Raw genomic sequence first — 23,849 nt, 5'->3', positions numbered from 1 at the left:
CTCTACTCTCTCTCTCTCTACTCTCGACTTTAAGTGCTTGTCCACCACAACATCCGGATATGAGGGAGAAGAACTCTCAGCCTAACCACTCTCTAAAATCCACATGCTACAAGCGTAATCTACCAAACAGAGTGTGTGTGTTGTGTGTGTGTGTGTTGTGTGTGTACTGTGTACTGTGTAGACTCAACTGTCCAACAGCAAGCACGCTAAAACAACACTAGCTTTTTCATTTTTTTTTTATGTCATCGATGAACAGCACTCAACACTGTCCGGTTGTGTGTGTGTATATATACGGAATTTCCTACACAGGATATGATACAACCGTGACAAGTCAAATAAACGAGTGCGTGTGCACGCGTGTCCATGCATGTCATAAAAGCAGGGAGGGGTATTCTTCTCTGAAAGATGAATAGCTCATTGATCGTTTCTCTCTCTCTCTCTCTCTCTCAGTGTGGTGACAGAGGAGTGCTACCCGTTCTCTGCCCCCCAGCAGACACCAGCAGAGGTGGGCCGCTGTATGATGCAGAGTCGCTCTGTGGGCCGAGGGAAGAGACAGGCTACAGCACGCTGCCCCAGCACACACACCTACCACAACGACATTTACCAGTCTACACCTCCCTACAGGCTCTCATCAAACGTATGTACACACACACACTCACACACACACACACACACACACACACATACCGTTTATTTATTGCTTTGGTACTATTTTCACAAGTATGTGGTGAATTTTCAAAACTCAGTACAAAACTAATAGGTAACACTTGTAATGCAGCCCGTCTTACATTCAAAATCTTTCATTGTGCATTAATTTTGTTTGTAGACATCTTTCACCACACAATCCTTGATCCAAAATATAAGTTTACTGTGAAATTTAATTGGTTTAATCACCAAAACCCAACATAATGATGTGCTCTCAATTTAGTTATTTTAACAACCAGTTAATCCAATAACAAAGACTGTTAGATTAATGTTTCAAGATGTAGTATGCTACAGTACTGTAAATTACATAACATTAAACTGTTTTCACATTAGGCAATACACTTGCACTACCCATAAAAATTTACGGAACATCACATTTCTATAATTTTTTATCCCATGTGTGATCATTGAAGAAATATTTCACAACGTAATCAAATGAAAGAAACCAACTGTTTAGCAGGCACTAGTTTGCATCAAGCCTGTCTTGAGCATTTGGCCATAGGTTCCCATCGAAGTCCAGTAAATATCCTCATTGTTTATGCACCTGGGGAAAAACCTTTTGGCATGGTGAATCCCAGCCTGACATAGGTCTGGATTTAAATCATTGCATGCCTCATCCTTGGCCTGAAGGAGGGGTGGTACACGCATGGGGATGGCAATCATACATCTTCCACCTGTATTGTCATTGTGTATTGTGTTTTACAGCATATGTTTTCAACTTTTACAGTATTGTATTATATGTATGGATTGTAGTGATCCTGTACGTGGCTCAGTTCATAAGAGCATGGCACTAGCAACACCAGAGTTGTGGGTTCGATTCCCACTGGGGTCACATCCCAGAATGTCTGCTACGTAAATGCCATATATTATGGTATTACAGTACTGTGTTGGCCAATGCAATTTGAGTATACAGTATATCACATAGTTTAAAATCTATAGGTTTTCCAAACGTTTAAGTGATTATCAATTAAGAGCAGTCAGATTAAGTAATGGTAAAATGTATTTTTTTTTCAAAAGAGAAGAGAATCATATCTAAAGTAATGTGAGCTTTGCATTGTGAAAGGCAATTACTTTATATGAACGTATTGCAATGTGAAACATGTATTTCTAGATTAAACAAATATTACGTTTGGTGAAAAAGTGACTGTATGATTTTGTGTTGTATTTAGTCAATTGAAAATGTGCTTAGAGTTTTGAAACAACGGCCATTTTGATGATCTGTTTTGAGTTTTGTACTAATAGTTGTGAAAATGTACCTCATAATAGTGAAAATTGCAACAAAGCGATAAAAAAGTGGTAGGCTGGTAGGCTAGATTTCTTCTGGGCAACATCACTCACCTGTACTTTCCTATTTACATTTTTCCGACTTTAGATGATCTAAACAGGGTTTCCCAAACTTGGTCCTGGGGCCCCCCCTGGGTGCACGTTTTGGTTTTTGCCCCTGCACTACACAGCTGATTCAAATAATCAAAGCATGATGTACGGACGGGAGTAGCCAGCTAACTAGCTACTTGCTATTAGCCACCGTTAGTGGGATTTTTCACCATTGTCCATGGCCTGCACTACCTACCAGCCAGCTCTAGCCTGGACTATTATTAGCCAGTCTGCACAGCGCGTTATCGACCCAGAACATATCGGATTTTCTGCCGGAATCACTGAATCACTGGACCTTTAACACCGGATCATCGCAACTAGCTAGCTGCAGCCGAATGGATGTTGTGGTTGGCTAATCAGCCTTGAGCTAGCCTCGAGTCAGGCCCATCTCCCGGCTATCTACCTCTCTGTCAACCGGACGGGACCTCCTAATGTCGACACAGAGCCCCGCCGATCCATCACGACTGGTCTGCCGACGTAATCGTCTGTGGTTTCAACAGGCTTCCCGTTGCGACGACCACGAAGATCCATCTGCTAGCACCTGCCCGCTAGCACACGCAATTCAACAGCCGTGCTTCCTGATCGCCTGTGCTGTAGCACCAATTCGAACTGCTCTCGGACTCACATTGCTATTCACTGGACCTTATGATCACTCAGCTGCACAGCTGATGCCTGCTGGACTGTTCCTTTACACAGTACCCTGTCCTATTTTATCTGTTTAGCCTCAGACCAAACTTTCATCGCCATTACCAGTTGTTGTCTTAGCTCTCTCGAATAACACCTGTGATTGCTTTATGCCTCTCTCCCATGTCAATATCAAATCAAATCAAATCAAATTGTATTGGTCACATGCGCCGAATACAACAGGTGCAGACATTACAGTGAAATGCTTACTTACAGCCCTTAACCAACAGTGCATTTATTTTAAACAAAAAAAGTAAATAAAAAAAATAAAAAAAAGTGTTGAGAAAAAAAGGAGCAGAAGTAAAATAAAGTGACAGTAGGGAGGCTATATATACAGGGGGGTACCGTTGCAGAGTCAATGTGCGGGGGCACCGGCTAGTTGAGGTAGTTGAGGTAATATGTACATGTGGGTAGAGTTAAAGTGACTATGCATAAATACTTAACAGAGTAGCAGCAGCGTAAAAAGGATGGGGTGGGGGGGCAGTGCAAATAGTCCGGGTAGCCATGATTAGCTGTTCAGGAGTCTTATGGCTTGGGGGTAGAAGCTGTTGAGAAGTCTTTTGGACCTAGACTTGGCACTCCGGTACCGTTTGCCGTGCGGTAGCAGAGAGAACAGTCTATGACTAGGGTGGCTGGAGTCTTTGACAATTTTGAGGGCCTTCCTCTGACACCGCCTGGTATAGAGGTCCTGGATGGCAGGAAGCTTTGCCCCAGTGATGTACTGGGCAGAACGCACTACCCTCTGTAGTGCCTTGCGGTCGGAGGCCAAGCAGTTGCCATACCAGGCGGTGATGCAACCAGTCAGGATGCTCTCGATGGTGCAGCTGTAGAATTTTTTGAGGATCTGAGGACCCATGCCAAATCTTTTTAGTCTCCTGAGGGGGAATAGGCTTTGTCGTGCCCTCTTCACGACTGTCTTGGTGTGTTTGGACCATGATAGTTCGTTGGTGATGTGGACACCAAGGAACTTGAAGCTCTCAACCTGTTCCACTACAGCCCCGTCGATGAGAATGGGGGCGTGCTCAGTCCTCTTTTTTTTCCTGTAGTCCACAATCATCTCCTTTGTCTTGGTCACGTTGAGGGAGAGGTTGTTGTCCTGGCACCACACGGCCAGATCTCTGACCTCCTCCCTATAGGCTGTCTCATCGTTGTCGGTGATCAGGCCTACCTGATGTCGTCGGCAAACTTAATGATGGTGTTGGAGTAGTCGTGCCTGGAGTCGTGTGTTGGAGTCGTGCCTGGCCATGCAGTCATGGGTGAACAGAGAGTACAGGAGGGGACTGAGCACGCACCCCTGAGGGGCCCCCGTGTTGAGGATCAGTGTGGCAGATGTGTTTTTACCTACCCTTACCACCTGGGGGCGGCCCGTCAGGAAGTCCAGGATCCAGTTGCAGAGGGAGGTGTTTAGTCCCAGGATCCTTAGCTTAGTGATGAGCTTAGAGGGCACTATGGTGTTGAATGCTGAGCTGTAGTCAATGAATAGCATTCTCACGTAGGTGTTCCTCTTGTCCAGGTGGGAAAGGGCAGTGTGGAGTGCAATAGAGATTGCATCATCTGTGGATCTGTTGGGGCGGTATGCAAATTGGAGTGGGTCTAGGGTTTCTGGGATAATGCTGTTGATGTGAGCCATGACCAGCCTTTCAAAGCTCTTCATGGCTACAGACGTCAGTGCTACGGGTCGGTAGTCATTTAGGCAGGTTACGTAAGTGTTCTTGGGCACAGGGACTATGGTGGTCTGCTTGAAACATGTTGGTATTACAGACTCAGTCAGGGACATGTTGAAAATGTCAGTGAAGACACTTGCCAGTTGGTCAGCACATGCTCGGAGTACACGTCCTGGTAATCCGTCTGGCCCTGCGGCCTTGTGAATGTTGACCTGCTTAAAAGTCTTACTCACATCGGCTACGGAGAGCGTGATCACATAGTCATCCGGAACAGCTGGTGCTCTCATGCATGCTTCAGTGTTGCTTGCCTCGAAGCGAGCATAGAAGTGGTTTAGCTCGTCTGGTAGGCTTGTGTCACTGGGCAGCTCGCGGCTGTGCTTCCCTTTGTAGTCTGTAATAGTTTTCAAGCCCTGCCACATCTGACGAGCGTCAGAGCCAGTGTAGTACGATTCAATCTTAGACCTGTATTGACTCTTTGCCTGTTTGATGGTTCGTCGGAGGTCATAGCGGGATTTCTTATAAGCGTCCGGGTTAGAGTCCCGTTCCTTGAAAGCGGCAGCTCTACCCTTTAGCTCAGTGCGGATGTTTCCTGTAATCCATGGCTTCTGGTTGGGGTATGTACGTACGGTCACTGTGGGGACGACATTATCGATGCACTTATTGATGAAGCCAGTGACTGATGTGGTGTACTCCTCAATGCTGTCTGAAGAATCCCGGAACATGTTCCAGTCTGTGCTAGCAAAACAGTCCTGTAGCTTAGCATCTGCGTCATCTGACCACTTTTTTATTAACCGAGTCACTGGTGCTTCCTGCTTTAGTTTTTGCTTATAAGCAGGAATCAGGAGGATAGAGTTATGGTCAGATTTGCCAAATGGAGGGCGAGGGAGAGCTTTGTATGCGTCTCTGTGTGTGGAGTAAAGGTGGTCTAGAGTTTTTTTCCCTCTGGTTGCACATTTAACATGCTGGTAGAAATTAGGTAGAACGGATTTAAGTTTCCCTGCATTAAAGTCCCCGGCCACTAGGAGCGCTGCATCTGGATGAGTGTTTTCCTGTTGATTAATGGCCTTGTACAACTCATTCAGTGCAATCTTAATGCCAGCATTGGTTTGTGGTGGTAAATAGACAGCTATGAAAAATATAGATGAAAACTCTCTTGGTAAATAGTGTGGTCTACAGCTTATCATAAGATACTCTACCTCAGGCGAGCAAAACCTCAAGACTTCCTTAGTATTTGGTTTTGTGCACCAGCTGTTGTTTACAAATATACACAGACCGCCACCCCTTGTCTTACCGGAGTCAGCCGTTCTGTCCTGCCGATGTAGCGTATAGCCTGCTAGCTGAATGTTATCATTGTCGTCGTTCAGCCACGACTCGGTGAAACATAATATATTACAGTTTTTAATGTCCCGTTGGTAGGATAACCGTAATCTTAAATCGTCCACTTTATTTTCAAAAGATTGAACGTTGGCTAATAGGATTGATGGAAGAGGGAGTTTACTCGCTCGCCGTCGGATCCTTACAAGGCACCCCGATCTGCGTCCACGATATCTCCGTCTCTTCTTCACGCGAATGACGGGGATTTGGGCCTTGTCGGGTGTCTGTATGATATCCTTCGCGGCCGCCTCGTTGAAGAAAAAATCTTCGTCCAATACGAGGTGAGTAATCGCTGTCCTGATATCCAGAAGCTCTTTTTGGTTGTAAGAGACGATGGCAGAAACATTATGTACAAAATAAATTACAAATAACGCGGAAAAACACACATAATAGTACAATTGGTTAGAGGGCTGTAAAATGGCAGCCATCTTCTCCGGCGCTGTTCTGCAACAATGCCTTGCCTATTGCTGTTCCAGTTAGTTCTTATTATACAATTTCACTGTAGAGCCCCAAGTCCCTCTCAAACTGCCTCAAATAGCTCCTTTGTTCCACCCCCCATACACGCGGAGACCGGCTCAATCGGTGCCTCCACTGATGCAATCTCTTTCATTGTTACCCAACGCTTAGGTTTACCTTCACTGTACTCATATCCTTCCATATCCTTGTCTGTACATAATGCCCTGAATCTATTCTACAACGCCTGGAAATCTGCACCTTTTATTTTCTGTACCCAACGCACTAGAAGACCTTTAGCCGTGTTCCTCTGGTGATGTAGAGGTTAACCCAGGCCCTGGAGCCCCCAGTATCACTCCTACTCCCCAACACTATCATTTGTTGACTTCTGTAACCGTAAAAGCCTTGGCTTTTTGCATGTTAACATCAGAAGCCTCCTTCCTAAGTTTGAGTTATTCACTGCGTTAGCACACTCCGCCAACCCTGATGTTCTAGCAGTGTCTGAATCCTGGCTTAGGAAGGCCACCAAAAATTCAGAAATGTCCATCCCCAACTACAACATTTTCCATCTAGATAGAACTGCCAAAGGGGGTGGAGTTGCAATCTACTGTAGAGATAGCCTGCAGAGCTCTATCATACTATCCAGGTCTGTGCCCAAACAGTTTGAGCTCCTACTTCTAAAAATCCACCTTTCCAGAAATAAGTCTCTCACTGTTGCCGCTTGCTACAGACCCCCCTCAGCCCCCAGCTGTGCCCTGGACACCATATGTGAATTGATTGCCCCCTATCTAACCTCAGAGTTCGTACTGCTTGGTGACCTAAACTGGGATATGCCTAACACCCTGGCCATCCTACAATCCAAACTAGATGCCCTCAATCTCACACAAATTATCAAGGAACCTACCAGGTACAACCCTAAATCCGTAAAAATGGGCACCCTCATAGATATCATCCTGACTAATTTACCCTCTAAATACACCTCCGCTGTCTTTAACCAGGATCTCAACGATCACTGCCTTATTGCCTGCGTCCGTAACAGGTCCGCGGTCAACCACCCACCCCTCATCACTGTCAAACGCTCCCTAAAACACTTTAGCGAGCAGGCCTTCCTAATTGACCTGGCCCAGGTATCCTGGATGGATATCGATCTCATTCCGTCAGTAGAGGATGCCTGGTTGTTCTTTAAAAGTGCTATCCTCTCAATCTTAAATAAGCATGCCCCATTCATTGACTGCCCTTGACCAGCACAAAAACATCCTGTGGCGTACTGCATTAGCATCAAATAGCCCCCGCGATATGCAACTTTTCAGGGAAGTTAGGAACCAATATACACAACCAGTTAGGAAAGCAAAGGCTAGCTTTTTCAAACAGAAATTTGCATCCTGTAGCACTAACTCCAAAAAGTTTTGGGACACTGTAAAGTCCATGGAGAATAAGAGCACCTCCTCCCAGCTGCCCACTGCACTGAGGCTAGGAAACACTATCACTACCGATAAATCTACAATAATCGAGAAGTTCAACAAGCATTTTGCTACGGCTGGCCATGCTTTCCACCTGGCTACCACTACCCCGGCCACCAGCTCTGCACCCTCCGCTGCAACTTGCCCATGCCCCCCCCCCCCGCTTCTCCTTCACACAAATCCAGACAGCTGATGTTCTGAAAGAGCTGCAAAATCTGGACCCCTACAAATCATCTGGGCTAGACAATCTGGATCCTTTCTTTCTAAAATTAGCAGCCGAAATTGTCGCAACCCCTGTAACTAGCCTGTTCCACCTCTCTTTCGTAACGTCTGAGATCCCCAAAGATTGGAAAGCTGCCGCGGTCATCCCCCTCTTCAAAGGGGGTGACACTCTAGATCCAAACTGTTACAGACCTATATCCATCCTGCCCTGCCTTTCGAAAGTTTTTGAAAGCCAAGTTAACAAACAGATCACCGACCATTTCGAATCCCACCATACCTTCTCCGCTATGCAATCCGGTTTCCGAGCTGGTCATGGGTGCACCTCAGCCACGCTCAAGGTCCTAAACGATATTATAACCGCAATCGATAATAGACAGTACTGTGCAGCCGTCTTCATCGACCTGGCCAAGGCTTTTGACTCTGGCAACCACCGCATTCTTGGCAGACTAAATAGCCTTGGTTTCTCAAATGACTGCCTCGCCTGGTTCACCAACTACTTCTCAGATAGAGTTCAATGTGTCAAATCGGAGGGCCTGTTGTCTGGACCTCTGGCAGTCTCTATGGGGGTGCCACAGGGTTCAATTCTCGGGCCAACTATTTTCTCTGTGTATATCAATGATGTCGCTCTTGCTGCTGGTGACTCTCAGATCCACCTCTATGCAGACGACATCATTTTGTATACATCTGGCCCTTCATTGGACACTGTGTTAACAAACCTCAAAACGAGCTTCAATGCCATACAACACTCCTTCCGTAGCCTCCAACTGCTCTTAAACATTAGTAAAACTAAATGCATGCTCTTCAACCGAACGCTGCTGGCACCCGCCCACCCGACTAGAATCACTACTCTCGACGGGTCTGACCTAGAGTATGTGGACAACTACAACTACCTAGGTGTCTGGTTAGACTGTAAACTATCCTTCCAGACTCACATTAAGCATCTCCAATCCAAAGTTAAATCTAGAATCAGCTTCCTATTTCCAAACAAAGCCTCCTTCACTCATGCTGCCAAACATGCCCTCGTTAAACTGACTATCCTACCGATCCTTGACTTCGGCGATGTAATTTACAAAATAGCCTCCAACACTCTACTCAGCAAATTGGATGTAGTCTATCACAGTGCCATCCGTTTTGTCACCAAAGCCCCATATACTACCCACCACTGTGACCTGTACGCTCTTGTTGGCTGGTCCTCACTACATATTCGTCGCCAAACCCACTGGCTCCAGGTCATCTATAAATTAATGCTAGGCAAATCCCCGCCTTATCTTAGCTCATTGGTCACCATGGCAACACCCACCTGTAATATGCGCTCCAGCAGGTATATCTCACTGGTCATCCCCAAAGCCAACACCTCCTTTACATTTGACATTTTAGTCATTAAGCAGACGCTCTTATCCAGAGCGACTTATAGGAGCAATTAGGGTTAAGTGCCTTGCTCAAGGGCACATCGACAGATTTTTCACCTAGTCGGCTCGGGATTAGAACCAGCGACCTTTCGGTTACTGGCACAACGCTCTTAACCACCAAGCTACCCTTGGCCGCCATTCCTTCCAGTTCTCTGCTGCCAATGACTGGAACGAACTGCAAAAATCTCTGAAGCTGGAGACTCTTATCTCCCTCACTAACTTTCAGCATCAGTTGTCAGAGCACCTTACCGATCACTGCACCTGTATACAGCCCATCTGAAATTAGCCCACCCAACTACCTCATCCCCATATTGTTATTTATTTTGCTAATTTGCACCCCAGTATCTCTATTTGCACATCATCTCTTGCACATCTATCATTCCAGTGTTAATACTAAATTGTAATTATTTTGCACTATGGCCCATTTATTGCCTTACCTCCATAACTTGCTACATTTGCACACACTGTATATATATTTTCTGTTGTATTTTTGACTTTATGTTTTGTTTACCCCATATGTAACTGTGTTGTTGTTTTTATTGCACTGCTTTGCTTTATCTTGGCCAGGTCGCAGTTGTAAATGAGAACTTGTTCTCAACTGGTTTACCTGGTTAAATAAAGGTGATTATAAAAAAAAAAAAAAAAAAAGATGAGTTGGTTATTTGAATCAGCTGTGTAGTGCTAGGGCAAAAAACAAAACGTGCACCCAGAGGCGGCCCCAGGACCAAGTTTGGGAAACCCTGAAAGACACCAGAGGGGGTAGCAGGAGGGAATGTTACAACTCCTTCTCTGAAGTAAGCTACAGTAGATCAACTGGAAAGCCTGTAGCTATTACATTAAGCTGTGTCCCAAATGGCACCCTATTCCCTTCAAAGTACACTACTTTTGACCAGATCCCAATGGGCCCTTGTCAAAATAGAGCACTATATAGGGAATAGGGGGTCATTTGGGACTCCACCTAACAGTTTCCAGAGGCCATGAGCAGTAAAAGAATCCACATGCACCCACTTGTTTTATATCCTAATCAAAGGATACCGACTGAGCTACAGCCTACCTGTGGTTTATTACCTCTCATTATCAATCATTATAAATTATGCCTGATGTTGGAAATCATTGCAGCATGTTTCTCTTCCTCTATGACCTCTCAAGTCACTAAGCCATGCATTGAGAGATGTGGCGCTGTTCTACTACATGGTCTACTAATTTATGTTGATATCCCCTCCACCTTGTCTCTTTCCTTTCATTTAATTACAGATCTCTCCATGTCTTTCCTTTAATCTAATCACAGTTCTGTCCGTCTCTCGTTTCTTCACAGGAGAAGGAGATCATGAAGGAGATTGTGGATAACGGCCCAGTGCAAGGTAGGATGATCTAGATGATGACTGTGTGTGTGTGTGTGTGTGTGTGTGTGTGTGTGTGTGTGTGATTGCTATCAGCAGCTGTAACAGAATGAGCTACTGGTACCATGTGTGTTTGCTGTGACGTTCAGAGCAATCTCTTGGTTTTATGAATGAATTCAGAAGGGCAACAAAGCCTTGGGTTTTATGAATGAATTCAGAAGGGCAACAAAGCCTTGGGTTTTATGAATGAATTCAGAAGGGCAACAAAGCCTTGGGTTTTGCTAAAGGAGGAGGATTGGGTATGAGAGATCCTTTGCCAGTGATTGGGCGGAGGATCGGAGTCGGGCTATTATCACATTATTGGTTACAGAACGTGTTTAATATTATATTATAGTGGAATTTAATTAAGCATTAAGGCCCGAGGAGGTGTGGTATATGGCCAATATACAACGGCTAAGGGCTGTTCTTAAGCACGACACAACGCGGAGTGCCTGGATACAGCCCTTAGCTGTGGTATGTTGGCCATATACCACAAACCCCCGAGGTGCCTTATTGCTATTATAAACGCGTTACAAATGTAATTAGAGCAGAATTAGAGTAAAAATACATGTTTGTCAGCCAATCAGCATTCAGGGCTCAAACCACCCAGTTTATAATATTATATATAGTATGCTATATTAAATGTATTATATTTAGTATTGCACTGTGGTCAGTTTTGGGGAGTAGTGAACTAAATGTAGTTCAACTAGTAATTTAACTACATTTTGCAGTAGCTTGTTTGTCTTCTTTTTCAATGAAAATTTAGTTCAGTAAACTTTGTTTTTCTTAAGGGTAGCTTTAGTGTAGCTTAACTTCTTGCAGTGTGAAGTAATTGGTAGCTTGGTAAAGTATATTTTCAGAGTAGCTTCCCCAACACTGACTGTGGAATGATTGCTGAACGTATGTTTGGATATTTCATGTCTTAATAATTATATTTCAAGGTACAACTTTATAACAAATTGAAACTGTTTACAACATTGCTATGCCTGTCCAACTATTGCTGTCATCCTGTCAAGAACCTGTGTGACATTGTTGTGTGAGAAAATCCAATAAAATACATATCATATATAAAATAAAATAATTGTGTATGAGAGGATGTGCGTACCAGATGTTTGGGCTCTAACTGGGCCTCTGACTCATCATGCCATTGTTGGACTGATACTCAGGAGGAAGAGTATCTTTGTGTAGGGTATGTAATGTGCTGAACATGCTAGAGACCTAAAAACAATTGTCAGCCCCTAGAGGCTTTAGCTTAGAGGGATAACTCTACGTAGACCAAAGCTCAAACCCCAGTGATTTGGACTATTTATAGTGTAGCTTCCAACCCTGGCCTCAGTTCAGTTCATACATCTTCATATGTAGATATCTTACCTTCGCCCTAATGATTTACCTATGATTCTAATGATTTACCTATGATTCTAATGATTTATCTATGATTCTAATGATTTATCTATATTCTAATGATTTACCTATGATTCTAATGATTTACCTATGATTCTAATGATTTACCTATGATTCTAAGGATTTAAGGGAAAGGGGGATACCTAGTCAGTTGTACAACTGAATGCATTCAACTGAAATGTGTCTTCCGCATTTAACCCAACCCCTCTGAATCAGAGAGGTGTGGGGTCTGCCTTAATCGACATCCACGTCATCGGCGCCCGGGGAACAGTGGGTTAACTGTCTTGCTCGGGGATTCGATCCAGCAACCTTTCGGTTACTGGCCCAACACTCCTACCCGCCAGGCTACCTGCTGCCCCTTTACCTATGATTCTAATGATTTACCTATGATTCTAATGATTTACCTATGATTCTAATGATTTACCTATGATTTTCCAAGAATGTTGACAATGTCCTAAGATCTTGACCATTCCTGACACAATTATTTTTGACCCAAATGTGTCGCCTGGAAAACACCTGGCTAAAGAAATGTTAACATCAGCAAGCATCTGCTCTTATGTACAGTGAGGGAAAAAAGTATTTGATCCCCTGCTGATTTTGTACGTTTGCCCACTGACAAAGACATGATCAGTCTATAATTTTAATGGTAGGTTTATTTGAACAGTGAGAGATAGAATAACAACAAAACAATCCAGAAAAACCCATGTAAAAAATGTTATGAATTGATTTGCATTTTAATGAGGGAAATAAGTATTTGACCCCTCTGCAAAACATGACTTAGTACTTGGTGGCAAAACCCTTGAGGTCAGACGTTTCTTGTAGTTGGCCACCAGGTTTGCACACATCTCAGGAGAAATTTTGTCCCACTCCTCTTTGCAGATCTTCTCCAAGTCATTAAGGTTTCGAGGCTGACATTTGGCAACTTGAACCTTCAGCTCCCTCCACAGATTTTCTATGGGATTAAGGTCTGGAGACTGGCTAGGCCACTCCAGGACCTTAATGTGCTTCTTCTTGAGCCACTCCTTTGTTGTTTGGCCATGTATTTTGGGTCACTGGAATACCCATCCACGACCCATTTTCAATGCCCTGGCTGAGGGAAGGAGGTTCTCACCCAAGATTTTGACGGTACATGGCCCCGTCCATCGTCCCTTTGATGCGGTGAAGTTGTCCTGTCCCCTTAGCAGAAAAACACCCCCAAAGCATAATGTTTCCACCTCCATGTTTGACGGTGGGGATGGTGTTCTTGGGGTCATAGGCAGCATTCCTCCTCCTCCAAACACGGCGAGTTGAGTTGATGTCAAAGAGCCCCATTTTGGTCTCATCTGACCACAACACTTTCACCCAGTTCTCCTCTGAATCATTCAGATGTTCATTGGCAAACTTCAGACGGCCCTGTATATGTGCTTTCTTGAGCAGGGGGACCTTGCGGGCGCTGCAGGATTTTAGTCCTTCACGGTGTAGTGTGTTACCAATTGTTTTCTTGGTGACTATGGTCCCAGCTGCCTTGAGATCATTGACAAGATCCTCCCGTGTAGTTCTAGGCTGATTCCTCACCGTTCTCATGATCATTGCAACTCCACGAGGTGAGATCTTGCATGGAGCCCCAGGCCGAGGGAGATTGACAGTCTTTTGTGTTTCTTCCATTTGCGAATAATCGCACCAACTGTTGTCACCTTCTCACCAAGCTGTTGGCGATGGTCTTGTAGCCCATTCCAGCCTTGTGTAGGTCTACAATCTTGTCCCTGACATCCTTGGAGAGCTCTTTGGTCTTGGTCATGGTGGAGAGTTTGGAATCTGATTGATTGATTGCTTCTGTGGACAGGTGTCTTTTATACAGGTAACAAACTGAGATTAGGAGCACTCCCTTTAAGAGTGTGCTCCTAATCTCAGCTCGTTACCTGTATAAAAGACACCTGGGAGCCAGAAATCTTTCTGATTGAGAGGGGGTCAAATACTTATTTCCCTCATTAAAATGCAAATCAATTTATAACATTTTTGACATGCGTTTTTCTGGATTTTTTTGTTGTTATTCTGTCTCTCACTGTTCAAATAAACCTACCATTAAAATGATAGACTGATCATTTCTTTGTCAGTGGGCAAACGTACAAAATCAGCAGGGGATCAAATACTTTTTTCCCTCACTGTAAGGGCTAGTATTAAAAAACAAAACACATCTGAACTACCTCTTCCTTTCTATTAGAATGCAAAGCAGTTCTAAACACAGGCTTCACGTTGTCTTCTAAACACAGGCTTTATGTTGTCTTCTAAACACGGGCTTTGTTGTTTTCTAAACACAGGCTTTATGTTGTCTTCTAAACACAGGCTTCACATCGTCTTCTAAACACAGGCTTTATGTTGTTTTCTAAACACAGGCTTTATGTTGTCTTCTAAACACAGGCTTTATGTTGTCTTCTAAACACAGGCTTTATGTTGTCTTCTAAACACAGGCTTTATGTTGTCTTCTAAACACAGGCTTTATGTTGTCTTCTAAACACAGGCTTTGTTGTTTTCTAAACACAGGCTTCACGTTGTCTTCTAAACACAGGCTTTATGTTGTCTTCTAAACACAGGCTTCACGTTGTCTTCTAAACACAGGCTTTATGTTGTCTTCTAAACACAGGCTTTATGTTGTCTTCTAAACACGGGCTTTGTTGTTTTCTAAACACAGGCTTTATGTTGTCTTCTAAACACAGGCTTTGTTGTTTTCTAAACACAGGCTTTATGTTGTCTTCTAAACTCGGGCTTCACGTTGTCTTCTAAACTCGGGCTTCACGTTGTCTTCTAAACTCGGGCTTCACGTTGTCTTCTGAACACGGGCTTCACGTTGTCTTCTGAACACAGGCTTTACGTTTTCTTCTAAACACGGGCTTCACGTTGTCTTCTGAACACGGGCTTCACGTTGTCTTCTAAACACAGGCTTCACGTTGTCTTCTAAACACGGGCTTCACGTTGTCTTCTAAACACGGGCTTCATGTTGTCTTCTAAACTCGGGCTTCACGTTGTCTTCTAAACTCGGGCTTCACGTTGTCTTCTAAACTCGGGCTTCACGTTGTCTTCTGAACACGGGCTTCACGTTGTCTTCTAAACACGGGCTTTATGTTGTCTTCTAAACACGGGCTTCACGTTGTCTTCTAAACACAGGCTTCACGTTGTCTTCTTAACACAGGCTTTATGTTTTCTTCTGAACACGGGCTTCACGTTGTCTTCTGAACACGGGCTTCACGTTGTCTTCTAAACACGGGCTTCACGTTGTCTTCTGAACACGGGCTTCACGTTGTCTTCTAAACACGGGCTTCACGTTGTCTTCTGAACACGGGCTTCACGTTGTCTTCTGAACACGGGCTTCACGTTGTCTTCTGAACACGGGCTTCACGTTGTCTTCTGAACACGGGCTTCACGTTGTCTTCTGAACACGGGCTTCACATTGTCTTCTGAACACGGGCTTCACGTTGTCTTCTGAACACGGGCTTCACGTTGTCTTCTGAACACGGGCTTCACGTTGTCTGACAAGAGGTGAAAAGTGTAAAAGTGTAAGAAGGTGAGGCCTCAGGTAGGGGATTTGTCCTTTGACCGATGTCTGTGACCCCAATTTGACCTGGGTCACAAACATCCCAGCGGGATACATGTGGTGTTCCTGATGCTATTCTTTATACATGGTTGTCTTCACAATGGCAAAAATAAACAGGACAGAAATAAAGAATGAGAAATAGAGGAATGTAAAGACTGTGTATGAGTGTTAGTACACTCACTGTATATCTTTGTGAGTGTGTGTACGTGTGACTGTGCAGGTAGTCTGTGAGCCTGTGCCAGCCTTGTTGTATTGTTCCAAACAGCAGGACAGAAACATTGGCCTCGTCGACAAGTTTTCCTTTTTTTGTCTCCCTTGAATTTCTGTCATTACCTTTGCCAGAGAGCAGTGTGTACTTGTCTGGCAGTAAGAGACAAAGAGAACGGTAGCCCAGTAAGAACAGGTAGTCCTTCCAAATGTGGGAGTTGACCATTCCAGATTGTTTTTCCCAGTGGGGTTTCTAATGAGAAAGTCACAGGGAGTTCAGGGCTTATAGTGCACCGGTTCAAAGAGGCCCAACACCACAGCTGCACTCTGATGTTTGGGTGTGTTCTTCTCAGGGGAAATGGGAAACTGTCCTCAGAAGAAGTAAAGAAATTAGGAAATTGAATTAGCTTTTGAATTCATTTTTTCCTAGTGGTGTATTACTTTCAGTTTAGTGCAAGAAGGAAATGATATGGTTGAGCTCTCTTTGCCATCAGTCAAGCATAGAAACACTTTGCCTGATGTTCAAGGTTGGAGTCTAAGTTGGTTACCTTCGAACTACAGCTGTGCTTTATGAGCCCTATTCATTCTTGAGATAAGTAGACTTTTTTAACATGTTTTACTTAAGTACTTATCTCAAGTCTGAATCAGTCCCTACCTGATTAGGGTCAAAGGTAAAGTTGATTCTATCTATGTTTTTTCAACAATATTGAGGCATGACACTGTCTTTGTTTGGTCATTTTATAACCATCTGAAAAGCTATATATTTGTTTGGCTGTAAAAAGTGTGTGTTTCTGTGTGTCCAGTTAATCTATAATAATTTTTCTTCTTGTGTATCCAGTCCATCGATAATGTGTTTTTCTTCTTGTGTATCCAGTCCTTCGATTATTTTTTCCCCCCCTGTGTATTCTGCAGCCATCCTGGAGGTCCACGAGGACTTCTTTGTCTATAAGAGTGGGATCTACAAACACACAGACGTCAGCTTCACCAAACCACCACACTACCGCAAACACAACACACACTCCGTCAGAATCACAGGGTAAGGCTGTCAATCATCTCCCATCTGGTAGAGCTTTGTAATGTATTTTATCCATTGTATAGTATGGAAGAGGCAGCACTGATAGCAAAATGACTGTATTACTTTTGATGTCTTGGATTCAGTATTCAAGTCAATGCATTCATATTTTATTATATTTTAACATTTTTAGATGATGAAGTGTAGTATTTGTAGCATTTACCAAATTCTCAAATAAAAAAACATCAACCCGTAAACACTCCCAGACCTGCATGCTACCACAGGTGTGTTGTGTTCAGTGTGAGTAAGAGATTCCCTCCCTCCCTCCTCGTCTGTCGGTCTGTCGGTCTGTCGGTCTGTCGGTCTGTCGGTCTGTCGGTCTGTCGGTCTGTCAGTCTGTTGGTCGCTCTGAGACTCTGAGACACACCTTGGCTCCAATCCTCTGTTCCCCAGACAAGCCCCATAGTTACCGCGGAGAGAACAAAATCTAGGCAAGCAGACACTACACACCTGGATAGCCTAGCTACCCACCCCTGTCCCGCCCTGTCTCCCCACCCCCACCCCAATCCTTCTGTCTCCCCACCCCAATCCTTCTGTCTCCCCACCCCAATCCTTCTGTCTCCCCACCCCAATCCTTCTATCTCCCCACCCCAATCCTTCTATCTCCCCACCCCAATCCTTCTATCTCCCCACCCCAATCCTTCTGTCTCCCCACCCCAATCCTTCTGTCTCCCCACCCCAATCCTTCTCTCCCCACCCCAATCCTTCTATCTCCCCACCCCAATCCTTCTGTCTCCCCACCCCAAATCCTTCTCTCCCCACCCCAATCCTTCTATCTCCCCACCCCAATCCTTCTGTCTCCCCACCCCAATCCTTCTGTCTCCCCACCCCAATCCTTCTGTCTCCCCACCCCAATCCTTCTGTCTCCCCACCCCAATCCTTCTATCTCCCCACCCCAATCCTTCTATCTCCCCACCCCAATCCTTCTATCTCCCCACCCCAATCCTTCTGTCTCCCCACCCCAATCCTTCTGTCTCCCCACCCCAATCCTTCTGTCTCCCTAGAAGGGTAATGAAGTTGTCCATAGACTCTGATGAAAGGTCAGTTTAGATGTTTAGAGATCAATAGATGACGGTAGGTTTTGGGGAGGGTAAGCTGATCCTAGATCTGTGCCTAAGGGAAACTTCTACAAGGAGCGCCCACCTCCTCCCAGACAGTGTTCTCTCCATCTTCACTCATCACCTTGCCCTCTTCCCAGCTCCTGCTGCCTCTCCCCCCATCTCTGACTCCCAACCCCCAACACCCCATCCCTCTCTGACTCCCAACCCCCAACATCCCATCCCTCTCTGACTCCCAATCCCCAACACCCCATCCCTCTCTGACTCCCAATCCCCAACACCCCATCCCTCTCTGACTCCCAACCCCCAACACCCCATCCCTCTCTGACTCCCAACCCCCAACACCCCATCCCTCTCTGACTCCCAACCCCCAACACCCCATCCCTCTCTGACTCCCAACCCCAACCCCCCATCCTATCTTACTCCCAACCCCAACCCCCCATCCCTCTCTTACGGTGCCTTGCAAAAGTATTCATCCCCCTTGGCGTTTTCCTATTTTGTTGCATTACAACCTGTAATTTAAATGGATTTTTATTTGGATTTCATGAAATGGACATACACAAAATAGTCCAAATTGGTGAAGTGAAATGAAAAAAATTACTTGTTTCAAATAATTATACAAAATAAATAACGGAAAAGTGGTGCGTTCATATGTATTCACCCCCTGTGCTACGAAGCCCCTGAATAAGATCTGGTGCACCATTTACCTTCAGAAGTTACATAATTAGTTAAATAAAGTCCACCTGTGTGCAATCTAAGTGTCACATGATCTCAGTATATATGCACCTGTTCTGAAAGGCCCCAGAGTCTGCAACACCACTAAGCAAGGGGCACCACCAAGCAAGCCTCACCATGAAGACCAAGGAGCTCTCCAAACAGGTCAGGGAAAAAGTTGTGGAGAAGTACAGATCAGGGTTGTGTTATAAAAAAATATCTGAAACTTTGAACATTCCACGGAGCACCATTAAATCCATTATTAAAAAATGGAAAGAATATGGCACCACAGCAAACCTGCCAAGAGAGGGCCGCCCACCAAAACTCACGGACCAGGCAAGGAGGGCATTAATCAGAGACCAAAGATAACCCTGAAGGAGCTGCAAAGCTCCACAGCGGAGATTGAAGTATCTGTCCATAGGACCACTTTAAGCCGTACACTCCACAGAGCTGGGCTTTACAGACTCCCCAAACATATGGAAGAAGGTATTCTGGTCAGATGAGACTCAAATTGAGCTTTTTGGCCATCAAGAAAAACGCTATGTCTGGCACAAACCTAACACCTCTCATCACCCCGAGAACACCATCCACAGTGAAGCATGGTGGTGGCAGCATCATGCTGTGGGGATGTTTTTCATCAGCAGGGACTGGGAAACTGGTCAGAATTGAAGGAATGATGGATGGTGCTAAATACAGGGAAATTCTTGAGGGAAACCTGTTTCAGTCGTCCAGAGATTTGAGACTGGGACGGAGGTTCACCTTCCAGCAGGACAATGACCCTAAGCATACTGCTAAAGCAACCCTCAAGTAGTTTAAGGGGAAACATTTAAATGTCTTGGAATGGCCTAGTCAAAGCCCAGACCTCAATCCAATAGAGAATCTGTGGTATGACTTAAAGATTGCTCTACACCAGCAGAACCCATTCAACTTGAAGGAGCTGGAGCAGTTTTGCCTTGAAGAATAGGCAAAAATCCCAGTGACTAGATGTGCCAAGTTTTCTTTTTTTTGGTCTTATTTCTTGTTTGTTTCACAATAAAACATATTTTGCATCTTCAAAGTGGTAGGCATGTTGTGTAAATCAAATGAAAAAAACAAAAAAACATCAATTTTAATTCCAGGTTGTAAGGCAACAAAATAGGAAAAATGCCAAGGGGGGTGAATACTTTCGCAAGCCACTCTACACGCAACCATCAACAGCTCATCCTCTCTTACTCCCAACCCCAATCCCCCATCCCTCTCTTACACCCAACCCTCAACCCCTAACACCACATCCTCTCTTACCCTCAACACCCAACACCACATCCTATCTTACCCTCAATCCCTAACACCCCATCCCTCTCTTACCCTCAATCCCCAACACCCCATCCCGGCCAAATACTCTCATTATCATTTAGTCTACTCTGAGACATCAGGTATTCGTTGAGTACCGTCTGTCTGGGCTGTCTGTTCTAGACATTACAACATTTGTGACTAGGATTAGGAATTATATGCTTTATGAACACACTTTCCCCTTGTAAAGGCAGCAGGTAGCCTAGCAGTTAGAGCGTTGGGCCAGTAACCGGAAGGTCAGTGGTTCAAATACCCGTGCCGACAAGGTGTAAAATCTGTCAAAGTGCCCTTGATCAAGGCACTTAACCCTATTTATAATATAATGCTAAAGCCACAAAATCAAAACTGGATTTGGAGGGTTTGCTGACTTTGGCTTGGACAATGCTGCCAGTTGAATAAGACGAACTTTGAGCAGAGCCGCTGAGAGCTGTCATGGAGGCAGTTTCTCTGCTCCTTATCTGATCGGCCATTGATGAAGAGAAACAGACCATGGGGGATCCACTTCCTGCCCTGTCCTGCTGGCTCTGTTTGGGTCTCATATGATAATGTATAATTTAACTTTTCGTAATGTGTGTGTTTGTCTGTGAGCATTTCTTTGTGAGTGTGTGGTGTCTACTAGCAATTTTGTGGTGTACTTCATAGCCAGGGGGCATGTCTGAATAATTTATTTACCTATGCCTGGTTTGTGTCTGACAAGTGAGTGCTCTGTTTGATTGGTTGTTTGTGACTATGTATTTCACATGTATGTTATGTGTATCGTTATATTAGATTATGTAGGCTATATAAGGTACCTACTGTAAGTTGTGTATACAGTGCCTTCAGAAATAATTCACACCCCTTGACTTTTTCCACATTTTGTTGTGTTACAGCCTGAATTTAAAATGGATTACATTGAGATTTTGTTACTGGCCTACACACAACATGCCATAATGTCAAAGTGGAATTATGTTTTTAGACATTTTTACAAATTAATACAAAATGAAAAGCTGAAATGTCTTGAGTCAATAAGTATTTAACCCCTTTGTAATGGCAAGCCTAAATAAGTTCAGGGGTAGAAATGTCACATAAGTTACATGGACACAATGTGTGCAATAATAGTGTTGAACATGACTTTTGAATGACTACCTCATCTCTGTACCCCACACATACAATTATCTGTAAGGTCCCTCAGTCGAGCAGTGAATTTCAAACACATATTCAACCACATCTGTTTTCCAATGCCTCGCAAAGAAGGGCACCTATTGGTAGATGTAAAAAAATAAAAATTAAAATAAAGCAGACACTGAATATCCCTTTGAGCATGGTGAAGTTGTTAATTACACTTTGCATGGTGTATCAATACACCCAGCTTAACCAATGTGTCAGAGGAAACACCATTCAATTGGCGACCGGGGTCAGCCAGCAGGCACCCGGCCCACCACAAGGAGTCACTAGAGCACGATGAGCCAAGTAAAGGCCCACCGGCCAAACCCTCCCCTAACCCGGACGACGCTGGGCCAATTGTGCACTGTCCTACGGCCAGTTGTGGCACAGCCCGGGAATGAATCTGGGTCTGTAGTGACACCTCTAGCACTGCGATGCAGTGCCTTAGACCGCCACTTGGGAGGCCCCCAATGGTGACTTTTAAACAGTTACAGAGTTTAAGGACTGTGATAGGAGAAAACTGAGGATGGAACTTTATGTTCTGAATACAAAGCGTGATGTTTGGGGCAAATACAACACAACACTGAGTATCACTCTTCATATTTTCAAGCATGGTGGAGGCTGCATCATGTTATGGGTATGCCTGTCTTCGGCAAGGACTAGGGAGTGTTATAGGATAAAAGGAAACTGAATAGAACTAAGCACAGGCAAAATCCTTGAGGAAAACCTGGTTCAGTCTGGTTCAGTCTGCTTTCCAACAGACACTGGGAGACAAATTCACCTTTCAGCAGGACAATAACCTAAAACACAAGGCCAAATATACACTGGATTTGCTTACCAAGACAACATTGTATGTTCCTGAGTGGCCTAGTTACAGTTTTGACTAATATCAGCTTATCTAGTAATGATCAACAACCAACTTAACAGAGCTTGAATAATTTTTTTAATAATAATGTGCAAATATTGTACAATCCAGGTGTGCAAAGCTCTTAGAGACTTACCCAGAAAGACTCACAGCTGTAATCGCTGCCAAATGTGATTGTGGGGTGTGAATACTTATGTAAATTATATTTCTGTATTTCATTTTCGATACATTTTAAAAAGATTCTGAAAACATGTTTTCACTTCGTCATTATGGGGTATTTTGTGTAGATGGGTGAGAAAAAAATATATTTCATGAATTTTGAATTCAGGCTGTAACACAACAAAATGTGGAACAAGTCAAGGGGTATGAGTACTTTCTGAAGGCACTGTGTGGCTGTATGAGTATCCTATATATTCTGGCTCAGTAAAGTCTAGGTCTAGGGTCTCGGTATATCAATGCCAATAGCATAAGGCTGAGTCCCAAATAGCACCCTATTCCCTTCATGGTGCTCTGCACAAAAGTAGTGCACTATATAGGGAATAAGGTGCCATTTGGGATTCATAGTGAATCTGGTCTATCCTGGCACGCTGCTGGTGTTTGGTCTGTCCTGTCTGGTCTGTCCTGTCTGTCCTGGCACACTGCTGGTGTCTGGTCTGTCCTGTCTGGTCTGTCCTGTCTGTCCTGGCACACTGCTGGTGTCTGGTCTGTCCTGTCTGTCCTGGCACACTGCTGGTGTCTGGTCTGTCCTGTCTAGTCTGTCCTGTCTGGTCTGTCCTGGCACACTGCTGGTGTCTGGTCTGAGCAGCATGCTCCACTGATGATGATGACGGTTGACGCTTGTCTCCCCCCTCCTCCGCTGACACTGCGGTTCATTCGCTGGTTTGGGCTGCGAACACGAGGCTCGGGGGGCACCGAGGCTATGGATTTGGGGATGGGGTGGGGGAAAGAAAGGAGGGCCAGGGTGCGTAGAGCCTGACCATCACACCAATCAATGTTTTTACAGCCAAAATCCCGCTGCAGTGTGTTCTATTAAGCCAAGGGCCTGGGAAAGTTTGTGTTTAGCGCATTGAGGTCCACTCTGGTGGAAAAGGCATTGTCTGGGGCGTTGATTCCAACTGTATGGGACAGAGAGAGGATCAGGCCCATGGCGGAGGTCAGGGGTAGGGTAGGGGAGGACTGGTATGTCCCTCATTGTCCTGGAGGAACAACGCTAACTGGGGGAGATAAGGGCTCCGTAGTGGTTTGATTCTGTCTGGCTCTCTGGCTTTGCCCGTATACACACACACACATAAGCACCCACACACACAAGTAGGCGCACACACACACACACACACACACACACACACACACACACACACACACACACACACACACACACAGCCCCATGGATGGAAAGCTTTGGCCTCCCAAAACCCAAATCCTTGACCCTCCAGCCTCTATCTATTTCAGATGATTGTGATGTGTGTACAGCTGTTTGTATTTGCCTATTCAGAGCATGATGACCCTTAAACTCTTGTCCGAACCAGACTCGACTAATAAAGAAACTTGCTGATTGAAGGTTGGCAATGTTTTGGTGGCAGGCTACCGAGTTGGAAACGACTCAAAACATCAGATCTCTTTCCCAGCATTCCTTTTCTCTTATAAAAGATAAGGCCAAAGTTGCCTTTGGAGGCTCCTAGAGGGCCCCTGGGGCCTGGTGTTCAGGATGGGAATAGAACTGGAGCGGGGGAGGGAAGGTCGGTCTGAGATGCAGGGATAACTGCCAGAT

At 44.7% G+C, this 23,849-nt stretch overlaps 1 protein-coding gene across 2 annotated transcripts in view; it reads left to right on the top strand.

Annotated features, from left to right (window-relative positions):
- The window catches only part of LOC311132754 (tubulointerstitial nephritis antigen-like), a 78,835-nt gene that overhangs the window by 48,724 nt on the left and 6,262 nt on the right, over window positions 1-23,849 (top strand). For both annotated transcript variants that reach the window (XM_084166050.1, XM_084166051.1), the window contains exons 8-10: window positions 451-637; window positions 10,661-10,706; window positions 16,813-16,936. In XM_084166050.1, coding sequence (XP_084022176.1) covers window positions 451-637; window positions 10,661-10,706; window positions 16,813-16,936 — 357 coding nt within the window. The remainder of the gene's footprint in view (window positions 1-450; window positions 638-10,660; window positions 10,707-16,812; window positions 16,937-23,849) is intronic.

This window comes from Coregonus lavaretus (assembly GCF_964263955.1).
Source record: "Coregonus lavaretus genome assembly, chromosome: 7".
Taxonomy (NCBI): Eukaryota; Metazoa; Chordata; class Actinopteri; order Salmoniformes; family Salmonidae; genus Coregonus; species Coregonus lavaretus.
Note: the sequence above shows the minus strand (reverse complement) of the source record. Positions and strands in the feature narration are given on the sequence as shown.